This window comes from Syngnathus typhle, linkage group LG2, assembly GCF_033458585.1.
Source record: "Syngnathus typhle isolate RoL2023-S1 ecotype Sweden linkage group LG2, RoL_Styp_1.0, whole genome shotgun sequence".
NCBI lineage: Eukaryota > Metazoa > Chordata > Actinopteri > Syngnathiformes > Syngnathidae > Syngnathus > Syngnathus typhle.
The window spans coordinates 19,348,291-19,368,887 of NC_083739.1; the positions used below are offsets into that span (position 1 = coordinate 19,348,291).

Here is a 20,597-nt window from a genome sequence, read left to right on the forward strand (position 1 = left end):
AATTAATATGCACCAAATTTCGGCGCTCTGGGCAACATACTCTGTTATATTTTTTGTCAGAATGCAGACAGAATTAAATTCCTCCCTTGCTTCTGCTGTGTCCAAGAAAAGCATTATAGGCCTGAGTTAAACAGGTTTCAAAGAACTACAATCTGTCTTGACTTCGATATGTGCAGCTTTATCAGGTTCTTTGAAAAATTCTCGTTACATTCTTTTTTTTGGCCTTGAATAACAACAGCGTGGCCATACACCTTGGAACATAATCAACTCATCCCACATTGCGCAAGAATTCTTGACATTACTGTCGACAAATTCTTGAATTTTCATGAGGCAAAAATGTGCTAGAACTTCAGGGCAAGGCTAGGCCAGACAGTTTTATTTGCAGTATATCGAGTATTCCAAACACACGGTAACTCAGCGTCCTTCACATAATTAGGAAAACAACATTTATTGATGTTTACAAATTAGACATTTAAAGTGGGAAAAACACAAAACAACAACAACAATGAACATTATTGTGATGATTATGAAATGCTTCAAAAGACCACTAATCATAGATTTATTTATTTTTACCTGGATTTAAAAGCATTTGCTCTTGGGGGCTGACTTCACTTCTGTCAACATCTCATTCTGTTTGCATGCAGTGTAACAGCTAAACGCTGATTCACCATTATTGGTTTGACCTCCGGGCTCCACTAATCGACCTGAGTCTGCTGACTTCAGAAGCATTCTGAGTTTGTATTTAATTAGCATTGAAGCATGGATAAACTTCTGATCTGCTTGAAGCACGCTAGTAAAGGACTATTTTAGTGGTTGGTTTGATATGACTGCCGAAAGATGGATCCGAATCAACACAACGAGGTTTCCGATTTGGGAATGAGCAATGAGGGGAGCTGCTTTAATTGCATGCAGCAGTCACAATGGCGAATCCTAATATCCACCACGACCATATTGATTGACAACTTCTCCAAACAGTGAGAAATATTAGAAGTTACACTTTGACATGAGTACAGCTCATTTTTTAATTCAACAAGACTCATCGCTGCTCAACTTTCCTTTTGACTTGCACTTAGTGTTCAAAGAGTGCCAAGCCACATTAGGAGAATCTTGGTGTGTTGATTCACGTGATACTTGAAGTCATTGAAAACGCTAAGTGATTGTAATGGCCAAATTAGCCAGTGGGGTCAGTCAATCAGAAGATTGATTAGTAGTCAGGCTGGTTGCTGCAGTAACAGCCCTGTCTCTTCTCCTCCTGACCTCTTTTGTCTCGATTAGTGTTCCACTCATGCTGACTCTCCTCCTCGTAAAGCACCTGCCACTGCCAGATCCCCGTTAAGTGAAATGTAAAGCGAGCAGTGAAAGCCGTCGTTAAATCTCACTTTCTCTCACTCTCTCCAGTTGCATTGGCCTGCCAGCCCGGATCGAGTCCAAGAATGTCTAATGGCTGGAAAGGATCCAGAGGTGAATCAGCATACCCAAACATAAATAGACTCTGCCTCAGCATATAAATTACTGTGTGTTTGTTGTGCACACTTCTTGGCAAATACGAATCTGTGGCAGGAGTCACTTGAGATATTTTTTATTTTCTCCTCGCTGTCGGGTACGTTTTCCCCAACTGTAGTAAGTAATTCAAACTGTCAAAAGTTTCATATTTGTTCAGGAATAAAAACAACTCTCAAGAACAACATTCACACAACTATAGGGAATTAAAAACAGGTGATGCTCCCACTGACTTTAAATGCCCCCTTCGTGTGAGTTGAAATCGGAACTTGCATTGCTGTCAAACAGAGAAACACATGCTATTTGATGATAATAGATTATTTTTCATAACAATAGTTCAAAGAGTTTGGAAAAGATCAACATCACATGACTTTCTCTATCCAGATGGAGTGTGCTAACTTCCTACGAGTCCTGCAGCCCTACAACAAGACTCACCTGTATGTGTGTGGCACAGGGGCCTTCAACCCAAGGTGTGCTTTTATAGCTACCAGCATCTTCCAACAGGTATGACAGCAATTTGTCTGGACCAGGCATAGTCACGTTTCAAATTTCCTCATTTCTGTGTTATTATTAGCAGTGGGCATTACAGACTAGCTCCTTATACAATAACACGACAATATTCGGCCCAAGATAACGGTAGCATCATGATACAAAATTGGACCATATAATTGATTTATTGCAAGAAAAGTACACCACATGTGGATATCAGCGTAACTGTAGAAAAAGTTGGCTTTGTGCAAAATAGAACCATATGCATAGAAACCACAAAAATGTTTTCTTTAAATATACACGTTGCAAAATACTGTTAAAGTCATAAACTGTGCTCAAACTGGGTTGTTATATCTGCATTATCATCCGTAGTTTTGAATTCCTCTTGCCTCGACACAACGTTTTGGACAAATGTTTGTAGTGTGTGTGTCTGTGTGTGTGTGTGGGGGGGGGGGGGGTAGTGTCTGTGTGTTCCAACTTCCAGTGTTGGCCCCCATGCACATCCCTATCAGGTAGTGTGGTGTCTGCCCCTACTGCCATGCAAGGACCGCTATTCCTCCAATCTCAACTTTCTCTAAAGTAGAAATGTATGCCCTGTTTTTAAAATACGAATGTAAATATCCAGCGTGATCTCTCCAATAAAATATGTACGTATCTTGATAAATGGGGTGCAATAGTATAGTATATTTTAAAGTGGAATGACCCAATTTGGTTTGATTCAGTGGTGAAAATTGACAACTATTTTGCAATATGAATAAACATGTCAGCACTGCAAATGTGACATTTCCGTCAAAGAGACTTAGCAAATTCTAAACCAGTGTATTTGTCAGTTATGTTTATCAACAGGTAAAAAGTTCTAAATTATGTGATTGGCAATTATGAATGCATAGGTTTAAGGCCGTGCCTCTTGTGTGACCGTGTGGTCAAAAAAAGCTGTGTGTGCTTGTGTGCATGTGTCAGGGACCAGATAATCCCATGAAAGGCCACGCAAGATCAGAGCAGGTGTTCAGACGTGGTACTTAGAGGAACTGGTGGCGCTGTCTGATTTAGGACTGGACTTAACACATTTTAAAATCCCTCCACTTAGCCTATTAACCCCAAATTGTTTTTGTGTGTATGTGCGTAACTGATTAGCCAGTTCTCAATGAAAAAAACTCTTTCATACATTTAATGCAAAATCTGTTTTGGCCTCCCAGCCAGGACACCAGACCCTCTCCTACAGCCAAACCGAAGGTGGGAAGGGCAAATGTCCGTACGATCCGTTTCAGAAAACAGCATCAGCAGTTGTCGGTAAGTTCGGTGAGGTTTGGAGTCGAGATTGAACATCTTGGTGGATGGAAGCTGGCACGTTTCTCCCACGTTGTGTAGATGGCGAGCTGTATGCTGGCATTACTTCAGACTTCATGAGCAGAGACTCTGCCTTCTTCCGTAGTCTTGGCAACCGGCATGTCATCCGCACCGAGCAGTACGACTCCACCTGGCTGCAGGGTAAGAACAAAAACATACTTAAAGTTGCTGTCGTATGCCTCTTGTGTGTCCTGACTTCTATCCAAACACATATTTCTTTTCAGTTAGGAAATATTTTTCTTCATAGACTGACATAACACACCAAAAAGTACAAAACATCGAAGCAGACGGGCTTGAGCAAGTCTAATTATGAGTCCCCCAAAAAATGTGGGGTTCAATTGGTCTCATAAAAAAATTAGCAGTGTGTTTCTGGACATGCTCCATGTATAAAAAGTGCCCCAAGACATCCTCTGACGTAATTGGGCCCATTATAAATACAATTGAAATACTGTGATTGAATTAATTGAATCAACTGGGAGTAATCATAATGAAATCTGGAACAAATGAAATGACATTGGATATGGCTTTGGTCAGCTCTCGTCTCAACAATAACATCGTTGCATCACTTTCAGATTTAATTGCTGCTGTGATATTGCATACGCGTATCCAAACAATTACTACATAGGAGGGCTTCATCTCCAGATGGGCCTTTGTAATATTGGTCCCACCAATGTAAAGTAAACTGTGATGAAAATAGCAAGCGTTGTACATAGCGTTGTAGATGATGGGATCGACTCTATGTTAAACCATCTGCTGAACACCAGGCATTGCTTCGCAGTTGTCTGCTAGTGATAACAGATACAGTCCAAGATGGTTTCTTTACTGCGTATAAGATGAACCTCTATTGTTCCTACTCTCCCTCTTGCACTCTTACATGTAAATGTGCAATCAACAGCAGGTTGCGCAACAGATTAATGTTTTTGTTTTTGCCTCTGTCCCTCACTCACCAGATGCCCACTTTGTGCGGGTCGCGCCACTGTCTGAAACTGATAATCCAGAAGACGATAAGGTCTACGTGTTCTTCACTGAGCGCGCTCAGGAGGCCGAAGGGGCCACTGGGAAGGTGCTCCACTCCAGAGTGGCCCGGGTGTGCAAGGTAAGGATGCTGAAATGTTTGCGGCCGGTACCTGTATTTGTTTACATGCTTCTATCGGCCTCAGACTGCCTGTTTATTTTAAAGTGTTTGCCTGCACATGTTAGATACGTGCTTAGCCGTGCATGTGTCTGAGTCCATGCAGGTGTGTGTGTTTTTTTTGTCAAAAGTTTTGTTTGGATGTTCCAACCACATCATGTAGATAATCGCACACACTGGGACTGTTTATATTTGTCGTCTTCTCTTGTGTCTGCTGCATCCTCTTACTCTCGGACTATTTCATGATGATCGTTACGTGTGCATGACGGTGTTTACATTTTGCGCAATGTTTGTTGCTCAACCTCCAATTTGCTTGGATTTGATTAATCAGTTCCTTCTACAGTCAGATTGTCACCATCACAAACCTGTAGCTGTTTATTCAATGCTTTAAGTAACCCAAGTCCAAAAGATATATATTTTTTGTATTTATTGTATTTATATTTTAGTTTATATTATTATTTCTAATTTGAATGCGATTTGTTTTTGTGTGCAGAATGACATTGGAGGCCAGAGGAGTTTGGTGAACAAGTGGAGCACCTTTCAAAAGGCTCGTTTGGTGTGCTCAGTCCCAGGACCAGATGGCCTGCAGACACACTTTGACCAATTGCGTGAGTACAAAGAGTGATAAAACCTCACATGTGCAGTAAAAAAGAAAACACGTCAGTCTTTCACTGTTAGACGCAGTAACGACCTGGTTGCCCTTGCTTCATTCCTCCTTTTTGTTGTCTGTATGTTGTGTTAACGAGAGTGAGGAAAGGAAGGACGAGCAACAAGTTTTTGCTTCATAGAAATGTACGAGTGCACAAGCACCGCCTTGGCGTAAATGAATAACTCTGCTGTTTCCACGGTGATCAACAGCCGTGTCGGTCACCTTGGGTCTGTCAACGTGCCTCAGCCTTGGTAACCGTGGCAACTGGCCTCAACAGTTAGTTCCTGCCGTTTTGTTCATTATCAGAAATATACTCGGGGGGGTTGTGTGTGTGGTTTGGAGCATCTATGTTGGTGTGTCTTCTCTCAGCCGAGTTCCCTTTCCATTTAGTATGATTCTTTCAGTCTGTGGTATAAGCGAATATCAAAATAGTTTTGCAGGAGCTGGCTTGCAGAACAATGAACAATGTCATGGCGTAACAAATGCAGAAGGCCGCCGGATCCGATCCGGGTGTAATGTCAAACCTTCACCTACTGCCCTCAGTGTGCTGAAAGCAATTGTCGCTGTCCCAGGCACAGATTTAATTATCTGAATGTCCAAAGCTGCAACAGCATATCCCGCTTCACTGAAAGGGACTGGCTTGTCCTTACTGTAAGGGACATGTGAATAAATTTCATTAAAACGATTCCCTCTAATGTAGAAAGGCGCATCAAGGCAGTTATGACTACGATAGATTTGAGGCACTTTTATTCACGCACAAATGCAGAGTGACTGAATTAAGGAAACTGGAGATATCATCATCCATAAAAAGAATTCCGTAAAGCCTTTTTACCTTTTACAGTAACTGGTGGCTGCCAGCAATGACCTCAGTTGCAAATCAAGCTTGATTCAATTTACTAAAGAAATACTGTAAACTCTACTTTAGAGGCTAAGAACAAATTGACATCCTTCTATTTCAACATTTGACGCACTTGTCGCTTTATTCCTTCTTTCAAATAGTGCACAGTCACAACATACTGTAAATCAAAGATTCCGTGATGGTCATACCTTGTTTCTTTACCAATATTCTACCAACACTGTAGAGACATGCAGAGAGAAACCGTGGAAATTTGGGGTATGTGGAGACAGGACTGCATTCTTATCTGCTGTTTTTGTTAACGGAGGACGCGCAAAGTAAACTTCAGCGCCCCTATGTTTGTTGAAAACTAAACGTGCCCACACACACACGTACACACACACACACACACACACAGAGCGCAAGCTCCTACACGGGGGATTAAGCCATCAGGTTAAGAATGCTGTCAGTGCTGTGTTTACGCCACGCTTAACCACACAGAAACACTACAAATCCCAAGAAGCCTTGAGGCAACTGCGGGTCCCTCATGGAGGAACCGTGGTTAACACCTGGCTATATGTGCGATTGTGCGAGGTGGTCAGATGACGTGAAAAAAACCTTAATAGGAAGCATTCCCATAACCCTTCGCTTCAGGGGTCAAGGCCATTTCCATGTGTGTAGGCCATGGGGACGAGGCTGTGTTTTCAACCTCAAAATATGTCTAAAGCCAGTGTTTAAAAACCTTTGCAGAACTTTTGAATTGTTTATACTAGTTCAACATGTTGCTCAGGTCGTCTTTGGATATGAATGTCAACAGGCGCGTCTGGGTTTATGTGTCAAACTCATCTAATGCAGCACTGTTTACACTGTCTTCTGAATGGACGCAGAGCTGCTGCTCATAAACATTGTTGGATGAATGTTGTAAATATTGACTTGAAATAACATCTAGGTGACTGTAAAGAATCACGAACATCTAGGTGACTGTAAAGAATTATGAATGCAACGTGCTCATGCAAGAGTATCATAGTGGTGAAAACTTTTTAAAAATATAATCAATTAATATTCACAAATTTATTACCTTGATACAACCATTATTTCTGATCAGTCACTATTTAAGTGTCATTTTATGTCAGTTGAAACACGTTTAAAACTAAATGATCGATAAACAAAATGAACTATAACCATATTATGTAATTATAACACAAACGAAAAAAGAAATCCCGAGATTTACTCAAGTCTGATGTGGTACAACATTTTGCATGACAGTGTTTTGACATTAATGTGTAAAATTTATCTTGGATAAAATAAGAATATTTTCAAATATGTAGATACAGATGAATTCTACTAATTTCCTATGACCTGTAAGCTATAACACAACGCAATTGAGCTATTAAAAGAATAGAGCTATACTTTAATTTGAAGCGATCACCCCCTCACGGGACAAGATTTCTCTACGTCACTCTGCACGCACGCACTTGGTTCCACTCATGTGCTTGTGAGTGTTGATGCAACACGTGAAACTGTGAGTCAAACGTCTGCTGAACCATAAACACAGACAGTCGGCTGTGTTTACTGTTTTATGTCTTGTCGATGACATTGTCACTGCCTTTTTTGACTGAAATGCCTTCTGGTAAACGCCACCAGACATGGGAAAGCTACTCTGCTCATGTTTCGGAGAATGTCTTATTATAACAATAATGATGAAGCCATTCTTACTCATAATACATTTCTATTAGGTAATAAAAAGAAAATGAGCATCATCTTCTAGGAAGCCACTTGAACTTCAAATTTATAAAGATTTGAGTGTCCCCAAGAAATGAACAGAAACATTCCTGAAGTTGTAATGTTGTTTCAAGTAACGTTCTAATGTTGCAATGCAAAAATAATTTATAGTGACTCCTGTCTGTTGATAATCAAATGTGCAGGTAACCTTACTTTTTCATTGTTATGAGTATTTTTTCTATTTGTGTTAGTTTTACTTTATCAAAGACCATGAGTATTTTTTCTATTTGTGTTAGTTTTACGTTAACAAAGACCATTACTGTCATTTAATTTTCCATGAAACATACAAAGAAAGACAGGAGGGGTGAAATAGGAGGCCATGAGATGGATTTACATGTACTGTATGACTCATCCTACCGAACATCAACACCGTCCGATTACTCTGTCAAGTATTGTTTAATACTTTGTTACCTCACCCAGGAAACATCTTCTACAAGTATGTGAAGTGGGCATGAAAAGATGCTTTGTTATAACGAGGAAGATTGATTACGTTGGAGGCCTCCATTCAGCTTCTCCTATCCATCATAGATTGTGTGAAGGAAGAGTTTTTGCAAAAGCAACACAAAAAGGAATTAAAATGGCTGCTTGCCAGAAGAGGAATAGAAAAGAAGGGCTTCAAAGGAAGGCGGTGAAGAGGGAACACAATGAAGCAGAACGAGAGGGAGAGGTTGGAGGTTAAAGCGTTGGGTGTCGACCAGACCAGAGTAGGAAGGAGAGCGGGGACATGAGCTAAAGCTGAAGCTTTAGTTGGAAGTTAGGGAGGGAGGAGGAGGAAACGAAAGAGGAGAGCGAGAAGGTGAGGAGGGGACTTTAGGCTGTTATCTCCTCCACACAGTGCTGATTATGGAGCCGTTCAGTAGTGCAATCTAACATAAGATGAGAAGGGGAGGCAAGGACGATAAAGAGGAGGGAGGAGGCAATAAATCGAGAAAAGTTTTTACATGTTCTGTCCCAAGATAGAGGTGGAGGATAAAACCTGAGGCAAGGACCGGAGATGGCGCCAACCCGGGCAGAAGACATTTTACCCTCAAACAATTCAGACATGTGAAGTGAAGCAGAAAGGCTGTGAGGGGGCGATGGGGAGGCAAGGTGGGAATAACTGGCATGGGGTGGGAACACACACAAATGTGGAACGAGGAGAATGACATGGAGGTGTTGGGGAGACGTGAAGTTTCAGGAGGTAATGGCTGGGACAGAAAGTACTTCATGAATCACAAAGTAAAGCTTTTTCAAACACGTCACAAAGTTGCTTTTGAACATTGTGCGCATGTCCTCATGAACTATATTGGTGTTGACACATTTTCATCTTGCCATATTACTTCTCACGTACTCAAATATTTTCAGACAGTAAAAAATAAAAAAAACTTGAATGACAATATTTAGAAGTTAGCAGTGATACTTTGAACAGACATTATTTGGGATTGAAAAAACATTGGAAGCCTGAAAACTGTTTGATCTCCTACCGTATTTAGATAAGGCAATGAGGAAAACGGTAATGGTGATGGCATAAGAAAAGGAACCATAAGACAAAACAACAAACCAACGGGTCAGACAGCCTCGTCTTAGCATTTGTGTCCTTGTAAAGTGGTCTGGACCTTTAGGACTGAAAGCAAATGAAGGACATCAAGTGGAGGATGTCAGCCGTTGCCAGAGGGCACAAAAACCTGTCAGACAACAAAGATGGAGCAATCGGAGAAATAAGGCCAATAGCCCAGAGGGCTATAAAAGCAGACGAGCTGGAAGTGAGCCTATTAGTGATACAATAAGACAATGAGGGTGAACATTAGCAGTGCGGCCACAAAGGTGACAAAGGGAAGAAGGTATGTTGGCATTCATGGTGACTGGTTGGGAGGGAGGCGGAATAGGGGTCCCTGCCTTGGGGGCTACGGCGAGACAATTAGGATGATGAGGAGGAGGAAGATGATTAGCTTGATACGACAGGTCTGCAGGCTAGACAACACTATCTTCCCTGAGGGGGTAACTGGCTTTTTTGTTTAGGGAAGAAGACACAAGAACAATCCTCCAGAGAAAATAGGCCAGACAGATAGATAGACAGATGGATGGGGAAGATAGAATGACTTGGACAGCCGTGAGGAGGGAGGGAGGGAGGGAGGAAGGGTTTTATGGAGGACAAGGGCGGGATCTGGGTTTGTAGTGAAAGCGAGAAACAAAGAAAAGGGAAGCAGCACCAAAGGGGTCCTGAGAAGCCCAAGTGGATTTGAGCAAAAAGGGGATGGGAGCTGAGCACCTGGTCAGAAGATAAAGACACAAAGAAACTCACAAGTGAGGGTTGTCAGGAAACTGTTGTATATTAGCATAAATGATCTGTCATGTATTATATTTGTTCATTTATTTATTTTTGCAGGATGTCTGTGCGTATGCTTTGCTTTCCCTCCCACGTGAAGGAGGTCATGTTACATTTGCTGAAGTTAAATAATAAATCAGGATGAGGGCTCAGGCAGAACTCAGGCAAAGCAGCACTAACTCAGACCTGATTTAAACTCGTCACACGGTGATAAAAGTAAATTTTCTCTTGCCACGCTGAACTTTAAATAAGAAAGATGTTCTCGCAGAGAGGAACAAAGACGGAATATTCAGAGATGTTTTTTATAGTATCCAAATTACACCACAGTTCTCTGAAGTGAATGTCTGTTTTTACTTATTACACTGTGGTCTCCTCACAATGTGCACAGTCCCTCAGGATTATATCTTCTCAGCAGGCGCCACAAATACAGTGGGCCCCTAGCTCGTATAATCATGTATGCATTCATGATGTCACGCAAGAGCTGTCCTTTGGCAATACTTATCCCAAAGAATAAGCAACCTCAATGTGGAGACATAAAAAGAAGAAAAGTAGTAATTAGATGTAGGCAGATTTGTATCCAGAACATTTAGACTCTTGTGTCACCACACTATACGTTAGATTGTTGAACCTTCTATCTCCATCATTAAAACTTTTGTAATTGTGAATTCAAAAACTCATTTTTAAACTTCAATAACAAGTTAAGATGTTTAAATGCTGCTTAAAACAATGCTGGTGATGGTGACTGAAAGAACTCAGGTGTCCAATTTTTAGAACAGGATTGTTCAGCAGAGTGCCAGTATTGCAATAATGTTATGAAAATACATTGGGTTCAAATTGACTGAATGAATGAATGATTTTAATCTCAGAGAAATTGTGGCAGGATTTGCTGTAAAATATTCTTAAATGGCAAGTTATCTTCCATATTTGTTTTGTTTTTTTGTGCTTCTTTTTCTGGTTAATTGGTTCTTTAATGCTTTAATTACTTTCACTGGGGTGCTTAACTTTTCAGGTCAATTATTGCAGAACTCTTGCCTCTGATATTTTACCAGCAAATTATCCCTCCATATTTGAGCGTGTGTGTGCATGTGTGCATGTGTTATGAGATGAGATTAACCTTCATCCAGGGACGTGTGGGTCCATGGAGGCCACCTGAAGCACAAGGAACGTTAGGAATGTGGGAACCGCCAGACGCTTTGCTGTTTGCCATCAGAGGAGGGAAGAGAATAGGGGAGCAGAATAAAGGAGAGAGGAGAAATAACAATTGTTTGTAATCTAAAAGTGGTACACGTTTATTTTATCCCTATCCACATTCGTGTGCCTATAGACACATATACTGTGTATAATTAGCGACCTTGTTAATGTCCATAAAAATTGTAGAAGTCAAGATATAAAGAGCTACCGTAGCACTTGCATATGCAAATTGCAAGTAGAAAGTGATGTTCACGTCTTTGTGGTAGTGACTTACTTCCTGCATGGCCAATAAATGAGACTCCCCTCATTCCCTTGGAATGAAGCACAACAGAGTGCACGTGTACTTTGTCTATGAGACTATAAAGCCCACAATGTTACATTCAGTGGACCCAATTTTTATTTTAAATTTCCAATCACCTCATTTGAAAGCATGCAATACAATTTTGTCAGTTGAGTTTAAGAATGCATCTATCCTGAGCTCGCTCTTCATCATTCTCTCAACAGAGGACGTCTTCATCCTCCATGGCAAAGACAAGAAGAACCCACTCATCTATGGCCTGTTTACCACTTCAAGGTACCACCCAACACTGTTTTGTAATCGTGTCGCTTGGCGTGCGGGAAAATGCCAGCATGATGGTGGGTGGGAGTCGGCAGGAAATCACGCTGCGAAGCGAGATCTGTGATCACACAGGGTGGTGGGAAAAAACACTGAATCATGGTTATTGATCAACTGCCGCTGTTATATTTAGATTCAGGACTGCACAGAAGTTATGCTGAGAATATAGAGGTGACAAATATCAGATGCCACATGAGATCTTTGCGGATTTCTACACAGAGAGCAACAAAGGCGATCATCTGTGATCATTCCCACCACGGTTGCACTTCAGTGTGTGCGCGGTGCAGAGATAATGCAACATATTGTGGAATTCACACTGGCTGCAGGACCTTCTGCCACTGACTTCTGAATTGAACACATTCATGCTATGAAATGGCACGTCATCATTACTGATCCTGCTGCGACAGTAGCTTTTTGTTCGCTACACGGTCACATTGTGTATCTCATGGCGAGGCAACTTTTCTTTTTAGTTTACTATTAAGACTAAGGTTGTTCCATTCCCACAGCACTATTCTTCATTTACTTCTTCGTACTATTCAGAGATGGTTGGATACTAAAATTATGTGTTTAGCTTGTCTTGATTCATGTAGTTGCTGACCATGTCTTTGTATTTTTTGAAAACATCGACCACATTGGGTGAAAATTAAGTTACACATCACTATAATTGTAGGGAGATCTTGGATCCTTTCCCAGTTTTCTCTCACAAGTAAAAATAATCAGTAGCAGCGCAAGTGTGATGACAGGTGACACCATCGAATGGTGGTGGGAGTTGATCTGCTTCAGGCTTTTATGAAAAAGTCTGTGGAAGCTCAGCAGGAACTGACAGGAATCCAGGGAGGGGTGAAACCGCGTAGCTTAACCAAGGTCATTGTTATGAGGTCTCTAAAGCACTCATGACCACACAAGTCAAATTCATTATAGGGTGTGCACTATAACCAGCTTATTGAAAAATGTCTAATCCTTCTCCATAAAAAAATCATTTTTCTCCGTTAAATTGTTCAGTTTGACTATTATTTTCCAGGTGATTTATTTTGAAATAAATTATGTGGTTTCTGTTGTAATAGGGCTGTGTTCAAAGCTGCTGCAATTTAATCACTTACATATTCTCCAAAAATAATAGCACTACAATTGTGAAGCAACAGTCGAAAACAATATGTAAAAAGGTGAACATCCATCCAAGCTGGACTTTGGAACACATTTGCGAGTCGTTGCTGAAAAAAAAAACCACATGACTCACACAGCTCCACATTTAGTGCATGCTGCGAAGACGCCCCCCCCCCCCCCCCTTTTTTTTTTTTATTTAAACTGTCCGCTCTGCTCTAAGTGCATACCCTCTGCTTGTGTTTTCATTCATGCAAGCTGCTAAAATGTGTTCAGGTCTCGCCTAATTGTTCTTTCCCTACTGCCTTTGTTATCAGCGACATCCTCAATGGTTCAGCCATATGTGTTTACCGAATGGAGGATGTGGTTCGGGCTTTTAAAGGAAACTTTCTGCACAAAGAGGGGCCGCAGTACAAGTGGGCAGAGTTTACTGGCAAGGTGCCCTACCCACGTCCCGGAACTGTGAGTTCATACTCAAACCTCATTCATTATGTAGCTCAACTCACTTTAATCGTTTATCTAGATCGGCACCAAATTCCATCGACCCCTACACAGTACCTACTCGCCTTGACAATTCCTACTGACACTTGAATGGAAAATCACTGCCTGTGGCTCATTGGTGAAGCTGATGTGTCAACTTCATATATTTATGGCAAAAAAAAAGTGGTCACACATGTCCCCAGAGTATGTACATGTCACGATTAATTGAATGGTGGCGTGCGCACGGGAAAGAGATTTAAGGAAGAATCTTAATTCTGCACAATTTGAATGGCCACTATACAAGTTTTTTTTTTTTAATCCTGCCACAGATTCACCCATCCACTTTGAAACATAGTATATAGACACAATTATTACCTTTTTTTTTCTCTTCTCAATCTCAGTGTCCCAGCAGCACATATGGAAGCTACAGTTCTACAAGGGAATATCCCGATGATGTCATCTTCTTCAGCAGGACTCACCCGCTGCTGGAGGTTCAACTCATGTTTTATTTTGAGACCCTAATGTTAACTCCTTGTGTTTTGGTGGAAATACCTTTGAGGGAGATGACTTTGCGCAATCATTAGATAATGTGTTGAAGTTAAATCAAAATGTCTGCACTTGTGTAGGAAAATGTGTTGCCCTTGGGAGAGCGCCCTCTCCTCGTCAGAGTTGGTGTTCACTACAAGTTTAGCAAACTGCTGGTGGACAGAGTAGAAGCCGTGGACAGCACCTACGATGTCCTCTTCATCGGCACAGGTACAGTGAGCCCGGTTCTTGAAATGTATCTTTTCCTTTTCAGAACAGCTTTTTGTAATGTTTCAAATGGGATGTTTTTTTTGCTGCAGACTCTGGCCTGGTTCTGAAGGCCATCCATCTGCCCAGAGAACACGGACCAAGTCAAGAGGTAACCCTGGAGGAGCTGGAGGTCTTCCAGGTAGTTTACGTCATCTCATTTCTCTATGTTTGTTTTTTTCTTGGTCATTTGAACTGCTTGTCAATATGTATTTTTGTTTTTGTTGCGTCGGCCTCGACCAAGTCCTGAGCTAACTGAAAGATGCTATTTTGCCAAAAATGGTTGCAAGGCCATAAAATGTTAACTTGTGCAGGCTTTTGTTCACGAGCCACCAAGCTATGATGATATCAATTTTAAGTTCTGAATTTTTGGTCTGTATAGTAACTACCTGACAAATTAACTAAACTAAGTAATCATTATTGTTTTGTGTCATCCTCACAGTATAAGTCACCAGTGACGGTGATGACGCTCTCTAAGAAAAAGGTAATAGATGCAACAAAAACATAATTTTCTTACGCAACCAATGAGACAGGCACATTATGACACTTCATCTGCGCACCTACAAGGACAGTTGCTATGGTTACTCGACCCCAGTCACAGCAGTTGTAAAGAGATGCCGCGCGCGCTGTCACTCACAGAAATGTACATAATTAAAGCAGCTTCCGTTTCCTGCTATCAGGCCAAACGGTGATGTTTCCTTCTTCCCTCCATCCAGCAGTGGTTGTTTGTGGGCTCCAGGGAAGGGGTCTCCCAGCTTGGCTTGTACCAGTGTGAGCTGTACGGTGAAGCCTGCGCTGAGTGTTGCCTGGCCAGAGATCCATATTGCACGTGGGATGGACATGCCTGCAGCCCCTACATGCCCACTGTGCGCAGGTATGAGGTCTATTTCCAAGTTGGAGAAGCAAAGGAGAAACACATCAGGCTTGAATTGTGTAAAACAGCCCTGCTTTTTTGAAGCCTGGTTTCGATTACAACTGGACTCAGATCTCTCTGGTGAGCATTTTCCATTGCCACAGAACCTCTCCGCAAACTCATCCCCTGTTTTAATCATCCTTGCTCTTTGCCAACTCCCAATGTAATAATGTAAGAGGGATGTGCTGGACAAATTGAGGCTCCTTGCAAGTTTCCTTCTCGCCTCATCTAATGTGACAGTCACACGGTTTCTATGCTCCAATCAACTCAGGCCGAGAGGAGAATGTTGTAATGCTTGGAACACACCAGTTATTCCCAACTTAAAAACTTTTTTTCTCTTGCACCACCAATACATGAAAGATTAAACATCGTTGAAATATTTTGATTGCTTCTATTGGCTACCATCATCTGGATCTTCAATATTTAGAGAAGTGGGTTTTACGCAGTTGGCTATGTCCGATGTCATCATGCAATCAGTGCAGTTCTGAGTCTTATTTGAATGAAAATTGAAATTATGTGAGATATGATTCGACATTCTGTTGGAAATCTCCCACAGTAGGAACCCTGGGATTTCATTGACTGTTTGTTTTCTGCAGAAGGAACGCTCGACACCTGGGCGAGGATGAAGATCCATTAACTCAATGTGTCAGACAAGGAGGTAAAGGGTCTATTTTTGCCCGTGTTTTTATATACAATGTGTCTCATAACAGCCAAAGACGAAAATGAGAGATTTGCACAAAATTGCGTGGAAGTGGCAGGCAAGGAACACCTGGTGCAGTCACAAAAGCTGCGCTTCCATCTGGAGTTCCTTGCGAATGCTTGACACTAGACAGTTTTTTGAAGGACCTGGGTCAGCATATGTGTCTGACCTGAGCCCACGCTTGGGGCGGCAACTTTCTGAGTAGGCACGTGCACTAGCACTGGAGAATTGACCAGAATAAAAAAGAAACTTTGAGGAAGAAGGAAAGAATCTAGCACTTTACTCCTGTTGGTTTTTGTTTTATTTTTCATGTTCATATTTGCAACTAACATTTAATAATTCAATTCTCAGTTGTTGCCATGGCAATAGTGACAGGTCTGTCTTTTCTAGACACCAAAACAATAGTAAGTGACAGCTCATTCTTTTTTCCATCTTTTCCTTGGTCTCTGTTAGCTGGGCTGCAGGTGGAGGCCGAGCAGAGGTTGATGATGGTTGCCGAGGGCAACAGCACCTACTTAGAGTGTCTACCCCGATCCAGGCACGCTGCTGTCATATGGTACAAGCAAGCCGGAGAGAACAGCCCCGAACTAAACCAGGTACACATGTTCAGTTTAACTTGGAAAAATACAGTGAAAAGCGATATCATAACACGACTGGAGTTCAACCAACATTTTTTGGAAAAAGCCTTCTCGGGAGCCAAAAGTGATAACACGTGAGAAGGCAAACGTGTGACGACGACCACACAAATGAAACTTATTGAAAAATGTGAACCAGGGAGCGTTAACAGTGACAGGAACAGATTTGGAGAAGCAAGATATTCCCCATACGTGGTGTTTAAGCCTAAAATAAAACAGGTTCTGCCACGCACAAAATTTCTCCATTGCATCTGAAAATAAAATCCACATTTTTTAATTATATGCAAGCTCTCTTTCACAACATTTGCAAAGTTTTTCGATAATAAATGTTAAGCTAGCTCCATCTTGTTTCTGGCAAACAATTATGGCAGTCTAATGTCATGTGACTTTGGCCAATGTTCCCTGCAGGTGATGTCAGGCGAGCAGGTGGTGGTAATCGAGCGAGGCGTCCTCATCCGTCGGGCCGAGCTGTCTCACAGCGGTGTCTACCATTGCCAAGTGGAAGAGCACGGCTACCACTGGACCGCCGTCACCGTCCACCTGGCGGTCTGGAGCCCCTCGGCCGAGCGACTCATGACGTCCTGGTCCGCCTCCTCGCATCAACCTTGGTACGGCGACGCCATGACGCTGGTTCACCCGAGGAACCTGGGCCAGCACTGCCGCGCTCTGGGGTACCGCCCGCCTCGCAACCGCCACCGTGACACGGTGGTGCAGGGGGCTAAGGAGAAGGCGAGGGCCGAGAGGCACAAGCACGGTGGAGGACGGGGAGGAGGAGGTGGAGGAGGAGGAGGTGGAGGAGGAGGAGGGAGGTCAGCGGGTAGGAAGAGCAGGAGCAAACCACAGCAAAGAACGCCGAGGAGCGCTTGAATATGTCGCAGAGCAAACGCTACACGTGCATGTCCACACACACATCTTGTTCAGGGTGGGCCGGAATTCATGACTCTTGGGGTCTCCAACGCTACCTGTTTTGTCAAAGAACTAGTTCAAACAAAGTCTTTCTAGTGAGCTGTAAGTTATGTACATTACTCAGCATACTTCAATAAGGTCCGTTTATGAAACCACATCACACATTTAAAACATTTGTTTAAGCTTTACCCATTCCAAATCGTATTATTTTATTTTTGTCTGAAATTATTAAACATTAAATACGTTTTGGCAAACATCAGTGAAATGATAAAATAAGCAAAGGGAGAAACATATCAGTCATGAATTCTAGCCACGCTGTACGTTTAAGATATTTGCATGCACTTGCCATCTTAAAAAACAACAACTTTTTATTACACTTTAGTGACTGATGAACATTCAAAGTGACAAAATGACTGTGTTTGAACTCAAGAAGTAATCAGATGGAATACTTTGCGGAATGAAGAATCAGCTGCGTATCCACGTTTCACTCTGACTGAATAGGACTCTTGTTCATAAAGTAAATATTCTACATGTAAAAAAAAAAAAGTTTGGGCCCCCAGGATCTGTTTTTGTGCATGTTGCCAACTACAAACACAACTTTCCACACTTGTTTATGGCAATGACAATCATCATGGAAATTCATATTTAGCATTCTCAATTAGACTTCTCACAAAAAAAGTGAAATTTCAGGATGAATCTAAAATGCGTTGTAACATTCACAGGTAAACTCATTTTGACCTTACATTTTGATATCATTAGACAGAGATGACTCAAACAATTGACCAACAGCTTCTCGCCGACAATTGCAAGGCTTCAAACAGACCCCTGAGGGAAAGTAGCAGGAGACACAGAAAAGCACTAAAATGGATGGACGACCTTAAAATTGTATTGCACCATTCATGGCTCAAACACCCTTTGGGAATTCTGCCATTCAAGTTGTACAGAAAGCAATGAAACAATGAACAGTTGGACATGTGTCTTCAAAAGTTCATAGATGGTCATATTGAATTTACTCGTGAAGGTTATAGTACATTTTAGATTCACCCTGGAATTTTACCTTAAACCTGAATATCCCTAACTTTTCGGAAGTAGCGTTTATGCAGTGTGTTCAAACAGTCACACTGAGCAACACTGCTTCTGAGAGATTTTCTTATTCTTTCCAAATCGAACTGAATTAATGTGGATGGTTGATATTGCATCATAAATGATAGATCCAGAAGGTAAACACTGTACATTTAAAATATTTAGTGTGATTACACTCAGATTAAGTCTTTGCATTAGAATGACTGCAAAGGAGCAACTTTTCATCTAAGGGAGAAAACACAGGTAGAAAGGTTTGCCGTGCTGAGGGCTAAAAACACAACCTGGGTCATGTCATTTAAAATGTGCAAGTTAACAGAAAATGGCACTGAGGAGTTGAGTTGTTTGGAGAAGTTGTGACAGTATACTGGGGAGGGATAGAAGTCATAAAAAAATGAGCGCTTCCTTGCTCAAGGGCTTTCCCTACAGCTATGAAGTGTCTTTAACTTTGGGATGCCTCGTTGGTGAAAACAAAAATGAAACAGACTAACATGCATTTGCTAACAGAACACGTGAGATGTCTAAGCTGGTACAAAAAGCACTGGTGGAGCTAGAGGAGGGGTCATTGGGGCACTGATCCCCCCACCCCCAAAATATGATTGGACCCCTCAGGTTCCAGGCCTGACTTTTGGGTATTTTCTGATTTTTCAGATTTTTTCCCAACATTCCATTTGTGCCCTGTAGGGAACATTGAAGGCAACTTTAGGTTTGTAAAATATATTGTTGTTTTTCTGTGGACCGCACAAAGGGAAAACAATCCAAGCTCCACCAGTGTCCAAAAGAACCATATATGATCCTTATAGTCGTGATATTATGCTTAAAAATGTTATTTGAAGGAGGAAATGTCGCAGTGGAGCTTCTATAGTTAAACACAATTCGTTCTGGACGATGGGTAACTTCCAATTTGAGGACTTCTATCAAATAAGTTTCCCCATTGGTAATAAGGAAGATAATCATTTCCCGGTCTATCACCATTCTAAAACGGCTACCTGTAGAAAATATTTTTTTTGAACATACAGTATTAATATTCTTGAAAGTATAAAATAAGAACAGAATGTAAAAACAGTCATTTGTGTGACAAACGTGCAGAGTGGGATTTCTGCGTGATGCTTGGGAGGCGATTCGCTTCATGAAATGCAACTCACTGATGTACATTTCTTTCTTCTGTATTATCCACGTTGCTGGAGTGTACTGAACAGCCAGGTTTGTTTTTCTCACGGGTACTGTTCTGTGGTGGTCACAAAAAGACCAAGAAAAAGCAACTCAATTGTGGAGTAATACTCAAGACCCTCAAGTGAGCCTTTATTTCCTCGAAAATGTTGGTTGGAGGTTTCACAATATACAGTATCTCTACTTTTGAGGGACTTTCCTTAAGATGCTCACACACTAATTGATGACTAATTGATTGACACAATCTGGGTGATGAATTCTTGTAGATTACCTCATCTCACAGGGATCCAAACTAGTATTTAGATCATGAATTGGTGAGACGGTTGTCAATTTTAACATGGACAGTAAAAGAAGTTGCGTCGCAAAAAGACTTTGGGCAGGGTTCCATCCAACTTGGATGAGTGGACTTTCTGAGGACTCTGTACAGATTGTGCATGTTTTTCATTTCGTTTTGTGTCTGACACATTTTGGAGCCAGCCGGGCAGATGAGGAACAAATTGCCGGTGTTCCAATGTACATTCTGTAAAATAAAGCAAGCCTTGTGATGGAACCTCGCGGACAAAAATGACATCGCCGACTGTGGCAGTTTTCTCAATTTTAAATAATAGACCAACAAAAGTGGTTCACATGATTTTTGTCTCAGTGTATTTATTTCCCTCACAAGTTGTGTGCTCACTTTTTTAAAAACTGCTTCCAGCCATTAATCGACTGGAAACATTCATCACATAAGTACTGTGTGTTACTGTGTAAAAGCCGAAAGACTTTACTTTTTAACTTGTTGATTCTACAGGCAGATTGCAGTCATCTGACCTTTCTTCGAACATTTGGTTAGTTGATTAATAACTAGCTACATTTGAAACACCGGTTAATGTAGTTGTGCATTTGAAAGCACTTAAACATGTCGTGCAAAAGTGAATAGATTCATTTTGTGTAATTTTCAAACACAGGTGATGTCTAAAGGTTACACCACAGGC

The 20,597-nt window shown here is 41.5% G+C and overlaps 1 protein-coding gene across 2 annotated transcripts in view; it reads left to right on the forward strand.

Moving 5' to 3' along the window:
- The window catches only part of sema3h (sema domain, immunoglobulin domain (Ig), short basic domain, secreted, (semaphorin) 3H), a 40,628-nt gene extending 20,374 nt beyond the window's left edge, over nt 1-20,254 (forward strand). Inside the window, exons 3-18 of one of the 2 annotated variants that reach the window (XM_061270866.1) lie at nt 1,399-1,461; nt 1,885-2,004; nt 3,186-3,279; nt 3,358-3,477; nt 4,287-4,432; nt 4,962-5,076; nt 11,735-11,804; nt 13,265-13,409; nt 13,829-13,918; nt 14,054-14,183; nt 14,273-14,361; nt 14,662-14,703; nt 14,939-15,093; nt 15,729-15,790; nt 16,286-16,428; nt 16,876-20,254. In XM_061270866.1, coding sequence (XP_061126850.1) covers nt 1,399-1,461; nt 1,885-2,004; nt 3,186-3,279; nt 3,358-3,477; nt 4,287-4,432; nt 4,962-5,076; nt 11,735-11,804; nt 13,265-13,409; nt 13,829-13,918; nt 14,054-14,183; nt 14,273-14,361; nt 14,662-14,703; nt 14,939-15,093; nt 15,729-15,790; nt 16,286-16,428; nt 16,876-17,334 — 2,043 coding nt within the window. In that variant the 3' untranslated portion in view covers nt 17,335-20,254. Of the gene's footprint in view, nt 1-1,398; nt 1,462-1,884; nt 2,005-3,185; nt 3,280-3,357; nt 3,478-4,286; nt 4,433-4,961; nt 5,077-11,734; nt 11,805-13,264; nt 13,410-13,828; nt 13,919-14,053; nt 14,184-14,272; nt 14,362-14,661; nt 14,704-14,935; nt 15,094-15,728; nt 15,791-16,285; nt 16,429-16,875 lie in introns of both variants that reach the window. The other variant, XM_061270857.1, reaches the window with a different exon arrangement.
- The last annotated feature ends 343 nt before the right edge of the window (nt 20,255-20,597 follow it).